General features: G+C 43.8%; 1 protein-coding gene across 12 annotated transcripts in view; it reads left to right on the top strand.

Moving 5' to 3' along the window:
* TCF3 (transcription factor 3) overlaps nucleotides 1–11345 on the top strand; it is a 99796-nt gene extending 88451 nt beyond the window's left edge. For 5 of the 12 annotated variants that reach the window (XM_054979145.1, XM_054979154.1, XM_054979147.1 and 2 more), the window contains exons 19-20: nucleotides 4993–5137; nucleotides 7623–11345. In XM_054979145.1, coding sequence (XP_054835120.1) covers nucleotides 4993–5135 — 143 coding nt within the window. In that variant the 3' untranslated portion in view covers nucleotides 5136–5137; nucleotides 7623–11345. Of the gene's footprint in view, nucleotides 1–4213; nucleotides 4441–4992; nucleotides 5138–7622 lie in introns of all 12 variants that reach the window. The other 7 variants (XM_054979155.1, XM_054979151.1, XM_054979148.1 and 4 more) reach the window with 4 other exon arrangements.
* Nucleotides 11346–12483: the final 1138 nt, after the last annotated feature.

Here is a 12483-nt window from a genome sequence, read left to right as displayed (position 1 = left end):
TGAACAACATCATTTTGAGTGAAAATCCAGGTTAGTTTGAAAAGGATATGCATGGAGGGGAGAAAAAGAAGTTTTGGCCCATGATGGGAAACCCCACAGTCATTAGCTTGTAACCATCCTAAGATGACTGCAAGAAAGCAGTCATGCAGACATAATTCAGGTAAAGGATACTGGGCATGAAAAGCATCTCCGCTGGTGTGGAACCTGAAGGGCAGTGGCAACAGAGGGTCTTCCTTTAAAACGGAAAAGCCAGCAGTAATTCAGACCTGCCCCGAACACAAACCAGAGGCAGGACAATGGAAGTGCTAAATGGTTCACTTGTTTTTCTATTTGCTATGTTTTTCAACATTAAGGTCCACTTTCCAGTCTTGCAAAGTCTTCTTGACTGTTGTGGTCTTCTCTGAGGCTATCAGCTGCTAACTTTTTCTGTCTTGGGCTTCCTGTTGTGGTTAGGGCTGCTTTGGCAAGACAGCCAAAATAGGATAATATACATAGCAAGACGTTAGGGCTCAAAAATAGTTAATTCTCCCCCTGTACAGATTGAGGTTGCGTTTGGCTTTCCTTTTTTTTCTTCCAAGGCACAGGAAATAGTCACAGTCAAATCCAAGGTCCCGGGATCCAAGGAGCTATTTCAAGGATTTAAGTTCTTGGCTTTGTTTGGGATTTTTCCTACGAAACCCACATAACCAACTCTTTATGAAGCTCCACTCAGAGTCTCAAACCTGGCTTGCCATTTTGTCACAATTGGCCTTTATTTATTTGTCCCGCTCCTGCATGTCCTCGTGCTTCCAGCCAGCTTACAAATTACCGTGAAAAGCATCACCATTTAAAGCCAACAAACTGAAACTCCAGACAACTGAAGATACCATTGGATTTTTGCATTAAATCTACCTGTCTTTCAATCCAACTGTAAATTGGTTTAACAAATTCAGGACTCAATAGCAGTGGCAAAGGATCCCCTCCAAAATGAAATGAACTTTGTAAATATTTTGAAATGGCTACATTTTGGGCCAGATTGAGAAGTTAGTTCCAGATCTAGTTTACGAACGTATGATGGTGCCTTGTAAAGAGTCTCACCATTGATCCATCTGTATCAGTATTGTCTACTCTTACTGGGAGGTGCCTCTCCCAAGTCTTTGCCAGTTCCTGTTGTCTGAGATTCTTTAAGTGGAGATTGAAACTGGGACCTCTAGCGTGCAAAGCAGGTGTTCTATCACAGAGCTGCTTCACTCTGAAACTGGATTCCAACTGAAAGGGACATGCCATGTGGTCTTGACAGAACCAGGCTTACATGGAAGGTGCTAAAGACTTGACACATGAATGATGGGTTGAGGGGACTTTTCTTTCTTGGTGTGATCACTTCGGGTTTCAGATGCTTAAAAGCCCAGGAATGGGGAAAATGAAGTGGGGGGTGGTGAGGGTGTATAGAGGTTTCTTCTCCTTGAGTTCCATGTTGAGCACCTCAGTAATACATCCTGGACCACTGTGGTCATTGGTGTGGTGTTGCTCGACACAAGTTTTGAAAAGGGGATTATGGCGTCCAGGGCTAGATCAGACTTGGGTGTGCTTTCTGACCTTCCTTTTGCGCCCACCATGGTCAGATTGATCTCCCAGTTGATCCAATACATCCGCTGAATCTGTCCCTTTGAGGAAACTTTTGCCTTTTCTGTGGGGACATTTTGCTCTGGGAAAGAAGGTCGTCAGTGCTTACAACCTGCATGCCCTGGATTTGCCAGAGCTTGGAGAGAGTGGCAGGAGAAGGGGGGCAGCTTGCCAGGTGATGTCCTACCAAGAGCTTTTAAGTTGCTGCCAATGCTCACAGTTGCCTTAGGATGCCTGTTCCCGACCCACCTTCCCTGTGCCAATCTAAGCCTTTCTCGGAGGCCCAGCACGTGCGATTTGCACAATTTGGAAGGAAAGATACATACCAAGAAGGGAGGAAGAGAGCCGCAGCCTTCAGTGGGTAGTCATCAAGGTGCCATCTTAGGCATAGTTTTCTCTTTGGTTATTTCAAAAACATGCTGGAATATATTAAATACATTAATGCAGGCAACATTTTTGCATGTGTCAGCTTCCCAGAGAAAATACAGTCTCTGGGTGCATGTTTTGTTTTCATGTGGATATCTGTGTACTTATTTTAAATATTTGTATCCTGTCTCTTCCCCAAAATAGGCTCAAGGTGGCCATGTTTTGGACCTTGTACATGAATGTTCTTGCTGGTGTGTGTGCAAGTCCCACAGATGGATCCTGGGCCTATGCAGTATACCTTCAGAACATTCTAGATCACTAGCCAAAGAACGGGCATTCTTAGCCCTTTCCTTCCAGGAAATAACTGCTGGCATCTGCATGCATCAATGGGCAAAAGGGCAGGGAAGACTTTTTGCAATGATGCCTCAAGAGAAGACACTGTTTGGCTGATGAGACCATGTTTTGGAGTCTCTATACCTGGCCTAGCCAACTTGGAGGGTCAGCCAGTCACAGGACTGATGTGCACTCCTTTATGAGGTGCTGAGTCTATGGTAGCTGATTTAGTTAAGAACATCTGCAGGGTTCCCTTTCTGTGTGTGCCCCCCCCCTCCTTCACAAATAACGTGCTTGTTTTCCAAGGCAGGGCCTTCTGTGTGGGGGTGCCTCTCCCCTGGAAATTTGTCTTGTAATTTCTATGCTAGCTTTATTCTCTCTTGGATACCTTTTAAAAAAGTCATTTGATTTTTGTAGCTTAAAAAAATGATTGTGTTTTATGGGGAATTAATTTGGTTAACCTCCACCACCACCAAAATATAAGTTACTTTTGAACTGGTGCATGATCGCCTCTCTAATCCATTCCATCCATTCCTTGTTGAAAGTGATTTTTTACAACATCGTATTGAGTGGACAGGGAGGGGGGAGTACTATTTCCAGTTCAGCACCCCTCTTCCCATTGAACTTTTGACAATGGGTTGTTACAAAGCCACTTTGGGCAATATCTTAAGGTCCAATTTGCAGGAGAATGAGATGGGGCTGCACCGCTTCAGAATGCAGGTAGTAGATTATGAAAGGGAGATGGAGTAAATGTATGGCGGAGGAAAGTTCTCTTTGTGCTCTGAAGCATGATGGCCATATTCCAAGAAATGTTTGACAGAAAGCTAGTTGCTAGGAGGAAGCAAGGTGGGGAGACTTTGACCTCTGAGCCCCTGCTTGCAGGCCTTATGGGGGATCTAGTTGGCCACTGTGTGAAATGGGATGCTGGATTGTTATGATCCAGCATTGCCCTTCTTACATTCCCACTCCAGTTCTGAATGTCCCTTTGCTTAAAAAAACAAACAAACAAAAAAACCTCCCAGTTCAGAACCTGAACTGCTGATCTACCACCTGCAGTCTGAAGTAACTTCTCCCACCTCATTCTCTCATGTGTGAACCAGCCCCTCCTTCTCTTCCACCTCTTCTCCCTTCTCACACTCACATTCTGATGACACTCACTCTGGCTTGAAACTTTTATATTTTTTCCCAAATGAGCCATTCATTCCTCAGATCCCTTGACCTCCAAACCAACCCCATTCAAATTATTTGTGTCTAGATTTTTTTTTTAATGCACTGAGATTCTGGTCTCAAAATATGGATGATAAGGCTCAAATGTGAGCTTTGGTCTCAAAGTCTAGGCTTTACCATCGGAGTTTCAGATTTGGCATTCACACTGACATTCGATTTACTTGTTAATTGGATACATTTATTCATCTTGCTGCTGGACTAAAAAATCTGAAGGATTTGAATACACACAGCTAGGAAATTGAAATTTTTTTAAAAGTGGGGCTTTTTTACAGAACATTTTTAATCTTTGCAATAGAATAGTAGGCTGAGTAGAGCTCCTTTTAGATAAACTGAATTCTAACCCATACAATTAGAAATCTCTGGTTTGTTTCCCCTCCTTGGCTTGACTTTTCCATTACTGTGGCACTCCTGCATGGGTACAACTGTAGCTTCCAGGATCTCCAATATCATGGCTTCTCCCAGTGGAAACCATATTAAAGACTGAGGAATTACAGATTATTAATGTTTTATTGGACCCTAGTTTTGGCAGCTCCTTATCTCTGAGGGCTCCCTGCCCCTGCTTGTCAATTGACTTTTTGCTGTGGACATTTTTCTGCCACACCTTGGCACCGTCCCCTCCCCTTCCCCCCGCCTGCAATTCACGACTTCCCCCCTGATTAACCCATGTGGTGCTGTGTGAACCCAGCAGTACAGATGAGGCGCTGTCAATGGAGGACAAAGATCTGAGGGACCGGGAGAGGCGGATGGCCAATAATGCCAGGGAGAGGGTGCGAGTACGGGACATTAACGAGGCCTTTAAAGAGCTGGGACGCATGTGCCAGATGCACTTAAAAACAGACAAAGCACAGACCAAACTCATCATCCTTCAACAAGCAGTGCAAGTCATTCTGGGCTTGGAGCAGCAAGTACGAGGTACGGTGCCAAGGGTCTCTCCCATCCTGAGGTCACAGGAGTCTTGTGTGTGTTTGTGTGTGTTTGTCTGTCCATCCCTCTGTGCGCATGCGCATGCTTGCACGATTCTCTGCCTGTCCCTTCAGTCGTTTGTTCTGGCTACGAGGCTCAGTTTTTCCTGCTCTGCCTCTTGCAATGTGACCAGAGCAGAGATCATGCCAAAAGGAATGACAAAAGTGCAAGCCTTCCTCTGCCTAATCTGCTAAACAGCTTGAGACTTTAGGGGGGGGGGCGTTGAGGGTCTATTAATGCTGGCAATGTATTTCTTCTCTCTGCAAGGAGCAGCTTTGTTTTGTTGGGATGACTGCAACTGGCGAAAGGAATACCATATTCTCTGTTGGAACAATTCTCATTCTTTCATATTTCTACGTATATATTTTCTCTGTCTCTCTCTCTCGCCTGTTTTTTTGGGGAGGAGGGAGGGAAAGGAAGGTAGCTGCAAAACCCTTCCCAAATGTTTGGCATTCTCCTCCTTCCCATGGCTCTCTCTTGTCTCTTATCGCTTTGTCTCAGAACGCAATCTGAACCCCAAGGCAGCCTGTCTGAAACGTCGCGAAGAAGAGAAGGTGTCTGGTGTAGTAGGTGACCCCCAGATGGCGCTCTCAGCATCCCATCCAGGTCTAGGAGATGGGCACAACCCTGTGGGACATATGTAAAGGTACCTTCTTCCAGCATCATGTAGCTGGACTTTTTTCCTTTATTGGTGGGGGGAACCAGGCTCACATGCTTAAGCCCTGGCACACAGCACACTAGAATCATAGAATCATATGGTTGGATGGGATCTCTAGAGTCATCTAGTCCAACCCCCTGCACAATGCAGGAAATTCACAGTTACCTCCCCCAGTGACCTTTACTGCATTGTCCAGAAGATGGCAAAACACGGTCAGGATTCCTAGCCAAACTGGCCTGGGGAAAATTGCTACCTGAGCTCAGGGTTGTGATTGGCCTTACCCTGGGCATGTAAGAAAGGGCTGTGAAAACTAAGCACTGATGCAGCCCTTCCTGCCCTCCCTCTCATGATCTGCTGACAGATGGCCATCTAGCCTCTGCTTTAAAAGCTCCAAAGGAGAGCCTACCACCTCCAGAGGGAGCCTGCTCCACTGAGGGACCGCTCTGTCAGGAAGTTCTTCCTAATGTTTAACCAAAAAGTGTTTTGATTTAATTTCAACCCGTTGATTCTGGTCTGACCTTCTGCACCATCCTCTATATTGCAGCCCTTCAAGTATTTGAAGATGGTTATCATATCACCTTTCACTCATCTCTCCAAGCTATACATACCGAGCTCCTTCAACCTTTCCTCATAGGACTTGGTCTCTAGACCCCTCACCATCTTTGTTGCCCTCCTCTGGACATGCTCCAGGTTGTCTATATCCTTCTGAAATTGTGGTGCCCAAAACTGAACACAATACTCTTAGGTGAGGTCTAACCAGAGCAGAGTAGAGCAATACCATCACTTCTTGTGGTCTGGACACTATGCTTCTGTTGATATAGCCCAAAACTGCATTTGCCTTTTTAGCTACCACATCACACTGCTGACTCATGTTCAGTGTATGGTCTACTAAGACCCCTAGATCCTTTTCACACATACTGCTGCCAAGACAAGTCTCCCCCTCTTCAGCTGTTAATATTAGCTTCAGGCTGAGAATTCAAAGGGCAGTCCATCTTCCCACGTGTTAACATGGAGCAAAATCCACCATGATAGTCTTACATTCAAGTGGGATGCAAAGAAAATACATGCCTAAGACCCATTTAGTGAGCTCATGACGGCCATAAAATTTGGGGTCCAGCTCAAGCTCTTTGCCACTCTGTTGCACCAGTAGGGATGTCAGCCCCCCACCCCCACCTTTTGCCCTCCGCTCACCTAGCTGGTGAGGGGGCAGGCTGGGAGCCACCAGAGCACAAGACAAAACGGCACATGCATGTGCCCCAGAGGCCCTGATGATGCACTTCCAGTTAAGGGGTGCTGGGAATCCTATGCACTGGCATCGCACACTACACAACCATCTCATCCTTTACATGGTTCAGCATGCTGCAATGAGCATAATTAAGTTACAGAACTAACTGCCACAAGAATGTGGTGATTGGCCCACTAGTTCATACAGCTGTACAAAGAGAATGAAACAAATCCCTATGTCCTTAGCTAAGAGGGCATCTTCAGATTCCCTTATAATTAATGAATCATGTCTTTACTCGCAACAGATCCTAAATGTATACATGTGCTTATTTTATAAATCTGAAAAACTTTGTTAGATCTACAGGGATTCTAGACAACATTTAGAATCACAGAATCATAGAGTTGGAAGAGGCCTTAGAGACCATCTAGTCCAACCCCTGCCGAATGCAGAAACAGCCTAAAGCATCCCCAACAAGCATTCGCCCAGCCACTCCATGAAGACTGCCAATGAGGGGGAAACCACCATATCCCTAGGCAGCCGATTCCACTGCAGAATTACTCTTAACATGAAGAAGTTTTCCCTAATGTCCAGCCAGTACCTTCTGCCCTGTAGTTTAAACCTATTGTTTCAAGTCCTATCCTCTTTTGCCAAAGGGAACAGCTCCCTTCCCTCTCCTAAGTGACTGCCTTTTAAATACTTAAAAAGAACTATCACGTCTCCCCTCAACCTCCTCTTCTCAAAACTGAACATTCCCAGGTCTCTCAGTCTTTCTGCATAGGGCTTGGTCTCCAGGCCCCTGATCATCCTAAACAGTTCAAAAAAAAAAAAGGCGGGGGGAATTACAAAAGTAGAAAGTAATGCAGGAAAAGGAAACAATCATGTTCCCTTTATAGAAGTGCCCTCTGTTCCATTATACTACAGCCTTATTCCCTTAAAGAAATGCCCTCCTGAACAATTCTACAGTTTGCAAAATGGCAGAAATCAAGCAGGCCATTCCACACGGTGGGAGTCACCACTGAGAAAGCCGTGGGTGAATCTGTCTCCTCTCCTTTTTAAAGCCATCTAAATGAGTGCCTTTTGCTCCATCCTGTGGCAGTCAGTTCCACAGATGGAAGCATCTGCCTGGCTGCTTCCTGGAGCCTGGATACTGAACTATCAGCAGCTATCCCTGTGTGCCATATGCAGAGATTCGGGATCTCTGTTTTTGTTTGCTTTTCCCCCACCCTCTCCCCTTGTCTTTCTCTCTAGATGATTTCTTTTCTTCTTCTGGGAGCAGACGTCTGTAGGAAGAAGGGAAGGCCATGTCCCGTCCCCACCCCATGGTCCACACCAGAAACTGTAGCCCTGTTAATACTGACGTATGGCAATGGATCTTCAGCACGTTTGAAGGAACTTTTTTTTAAAGAAGAAAGGATGGAAGACAAGAAAAGAAGCAACTTTATCAAAAACCAACAGCAAAGATTGCCTTAAAGTGTATATTCTGGAACTGTCAATGCAAATCTTGAATTACCGAGGGGGCATCGGGGAGGGGGGGAAACGTTATATACAAAATGGCTTGTTCACAAAAGGCCAGCAGAAGAATTGTGCCTAAGCGTAATATTTTTTTTAAAAGAACATTAGTTAACAATAATTTTTTTTTAAAAAAAAAATGTAGAACAAACATTAGCAATGCCTTTTTTGGTTTTTTAAAAAAAATTTAGCTTCTTTTGCATATATGTTTTGTAAGCAACGACAAAAAAAATTGTGTACAAAAAAGATTTTTTGTTTCCCCGTCCTTTTGGTTTTTTTTTTTCTGCTGCTGTTTCTATAGTTAATGTTGCATATTATTTTTTTTCAAAGAAGATCAACCAGAAATATTAAAAATTGTATTAAGAGACTGGATGCTTAAAAGAGAGAAAAAGTGATCACGTTTGGCTCCGTGAAAGCCGCTAATGCAAATTTAGCTAGGCGGACTAATAAATACTTCCATTTGGCTCATAACTTCCTTGATGGTAAAAGAAATTCAGAATGTGTTGATAGCAACATCCTTTTTTTCGCTTGGGGAGAGGAGACCAAGCACTGTGTGACAGCTGAAGAATCTGTGGTCCATCATCCTGAGGATTTGTCCTGGAGGGACTCCTGAAAGTCTTACATTTTTTTCTCCACCCCCAAGATTTTTGTGAACTTTTCCCTAGGAAGCCAAAGGGGACTGCAAGGAAAAAAATATTGGGTCAGTTCCTTTAAAGCTGAGGCGCGGTGTTGTTGCAGTGACCTCAAAATCAACACATCAGGATGTTGGGGGCAAAACCACGCAGTAGCATGCACGGAATAGGGGTATGCAAAAGAAGCCTTTTAAAAAGGTATTCTAAAGATGGGAAACTGCTCATTTTAAAGCACTGGAGCCAACTGGCAGGGAACAAAAAAGAGGAAAGCTACAGCTAGAACAAAGATCTTTGTGGAATGAAATGAAAAAGAACAAAAAGCTTCATCCAGCAAACAAGGGAGAAGCAGGAGCTGAGCAGGAAACTTCAGAAGATAGATGTTTGGAAGGAGAAGAAGTTTCCAGCATGAAGAGCAGCATTCAGCCACCCTCCGGGCTCAGCTGGAAGCCTCAACTGGAACACACATCCCCCAAAGACTGAATCCGTGTCCGTGCATCACTATTCAAAGATTGTTTAGAAAATGCTCTTCCTCTGCCCTTTGGGACCCATTGGAAACTCAGAAATGTCACTACAGGCTGGCTAAACATCTCTCCCCCATCAGACCGCCTCACAGCTATCCTCAGGTGCTGTTCAAAGAGACCTTCCCTCAACCCTCTTTGTGGACAGAAAGTAGTATAATTGTTGTATCCCTCTGCTTCCAGATCAGTCACACTACTATAGTTTGGTGGGAGGGGGGGTATCTATAATTCACTTAATGTGGATGCTTCAACCTACACAGGTCTCTCCTCCGTACAGCTACTGTATAATTTTGCAAGAATGGGTCCAGGTGTGCAGGCTGAATGGTGGGAGCCATAATCTCAAAATGTGAGGTTTCAGATCATAGAATTTTGCTTTGGAGTTTGTAAAGAGGATGGTATCCTACAGAATATTTAGGGGATCGCTACTGGATCCTCATCGCAGCTAACCTTCCTTCTGACATCAAAAGAGAAGCTTAATGGGAAGGACTTCACATTTTGCTGCATCTTGGCCTTTTAACTCCATGGGCCAAATATTACCTGGGAAGAGAAGGCTGTTGTCTTTTGATAGGCCAGCTATCTTCTGGCCAAGAATGCACTTGTAGATGGCCTAGCTGGGCCGTTGGCTGCCTCCCCTCCATCCCTGATCTAACTCTGTCCTGATCCCCTGAGCACTAACATTCCAACACAGGGAGTTTGTTCCACTTCTGGCATGCAGGTGCCTAACAGGAAAAAGTTTGCTGAGGAATAGGAAGAGGGCGAACACAAGTGCCCATATGGGTCAGCCGGCCCTTGGACTCACTGGATTTCCCAAACTAGCTTGCAGAGCAAAAGGAGACATTGGGACAGGGTTGACAGAATTTCTGGAATGGGCATTCCTAATTCCACGAGAAAAGCTCCGTGGAGAATTCTCCAGGCCCCCAACCCCCCTCCAGACAGCATGACAAATTCTTAGTGCAAGGTCTCTCGAAATCACTTTCCAGTCCACCAACTAAAAAAAAAAAGCTTCTTTTGTTTTGTTTTTTAAATGGTTTATTCTGTTTTAGTTGTGTGGCAATATTTCTGTTCTGTAGAGCAGAAGTGGGCAGCTCAACTTTCTAAGGGCATGTCTACACTAGAAATTTTAAACCCATTTCAACCCATAGTTTCTCAATTAACGGCCTCTTTTAAATGAACCCTGCAGTTTCGTGAGGGGCCTTCCCATCTCAAAGTCACCCCTCACCTTAGAACTATAATCTCCAGATTTCCTGTTTGGCAGCCACCCGTGATAGCTGAAAGTGGTTTGAAACCAACCGAAGTTTGTAATGTAGATACATCCCAAAGAGTTTTGGGATATTTATTTTTGCTTGGGTAGAGGGTTAAGAGTTTTAAGAGACAAAAAAGGGATATCCATCAAAAAATGTCTTAGGAGGAACAGCATTGTGGGAAAATGAACTTTTGTTTTTTAAAAAAGTGGGGTTCAAGCAATACAGAGAACAAAATGTAACTTGATTCCCATTAAACTATATTTTTTTAGGAGTGGGGGTGTTGCATATTTTTTAGCCCTTTTGGATGTTTTGAGGGTTTTTTTGTTAATGGGGCTTTTTATATAAAAAAATAAAAAATAATCTTTGCTTTTGGGGGGGTGGCCCCAATCCAGCTAAAGTGAGCCATGACAAAGTCTCGTTAAAACAATTGAGTTGCAATTTACATGTAAATCCTGTCGTTTCAATGGGACTTCAGACATACCTAACTGCAGGTTGGATTGTGGCCCTTGGTGTTTTGCTGCCTACATGTTAAGTCCAGCTGTACGTAACTGGCTGAGATCCTTGTTATTAAAAATCCAGATACACATTATAGTTTTGAAAAATATATATATAGTATAAATATATATATATGTATGCCTATCCCCTAATAAAAAAAGCAGAAAAGGTTTTGGGGGAAGGGAGGAGGGGGACAGGATAGAGAAATACATTTTTGGACTGAATCACAATTTCCGGGAAGGGAGGGGGAGCACGGGGTTAAAATTGTGTTTCCGAGTGCCTCAAGATATGGATTGTGTTCATTTTTTTAAAAAAAATAATAATTTTATACAAGTGTCAAGAAAAAAAAACAGCTGGCTGGATTATTTGGAATTTTTAAATAATCCTTAACTTTTTTAAAAGTAGAATTTTGAGAACTGTCCTGTATATAACAGTAATGTAGCAATAAATGTGACATTTTATAACAATATTACTTTTTCCTTTCCCCCCTCCCTGTATCTGTCTTTCAGATGTTGTATACCTATCAATGGAAAAAAAGTTGTAATAAAGGGTTTACCTTGTACTAAACTTGCATGTATGTGCCTTGCTCTGAGATGCTTTCCTGCAAAAGAAAGTCCAACTTTTTCTGCCTAGTCTACCCTGCAAGGATCAAGTAACAGAAAGGGGAACTCTGCCTGTCACTCCAAGTTCTTGGAGGAAGGGAAGGAAAAAAATTATGTATAACCAGAAGGTGGTATCTGAAAACCCATCATACCTACCAGATATTACTTTGTTGAAGTAAATGACATTTTAAAAGCTGCTCTCTAAATGTATCTATTTTGGTTTCAGCCCACCTTTTCTCCAAAGGGTTTGGGGACAGCTTATGCGGTTCTTCCATCTCTGTTTTATCCTCATAACAATGCTGGGAGATAGGTTAAGCTGAGAGTGACTGACTCCTGTTCACCCAGTGTGCTTCTCGATAGAATGTAGTCTTTGAGATCAGGTCTCCCAGTACCTAAAGTGACAAAACTGAGGCTATCATACTTCGGTCACATCAGGAGAAGACAAGACTCTCTGAAAAAGTCAATAATGCTAGGAAAAGTGGAAGGCAGTAGGAAAGGAGGAAGACCCAAAATGAGATGGCTGGACTCAATAAAGGAAGCTGCAGCCTCCAGTTTGCAAGACCTGAGCAAGGCTATCAACGATAGGACATTTTGGAGATACTTCATTCATATGGTTGCCATGTCGGGATTTGACAGCACATAACATAGAGAGATCCTAGACCAGCACTTTAGTCACAGCACCATACTGCCTGTCATTCAAATACTGACTACAGCTGTAGATCAAATTTCCTTCTTCCTACCCACAAGAAGATAGTGTTGCATGGGAGCTAGGGAGGTGGACTCTGACCCTGGTTCAAATCCCCACTCTTTGCTATGAACCCTCCTGGCAGTCACCCACTTTCTTCCATGTGACCTACCTTGCAGAGTTGCCATGAGGTTCAAATAGCAGAGGGGGGGGGGTCTAAGATCTTTGAAAGGCAGGATAAAAATCTAATGCAACCTGTTGGATCATTTGGACAAAGAGTAGTGAGCTTCTTTGCTTTGTGGGGAGGGGCTGCAATTTTAGATACATCATACATGACAGATTTAAACCAGGTTGACCTATCTCACAGGGGACTCCGAAAACAGAGTCTTGTTCTAGAAGGTTGGCTGCATTGGTCTTTTGCAAG

This window comes from Eublepharis macularius, chromosome 5 (genome assembly GCF_028583425.1).
Source record: "Eublepharis macularius isolate TG4126 chromosome 5, MPM_Emac_v1.0, whole genome shotgun sequence".
NCBI classification, from domain to species: domain Eukaryota; kingdom Metazoa; phylum Chordata; class Lepidosauria; order Squamata; family Eublepharidae; genus Eublepharis; species Eublepharis macularius.
The sequence above is the reverse complement of the archived record's forward strand: the minus strand, read 5'-3'. Positions and strand labels throughout refer to the sequence as shown.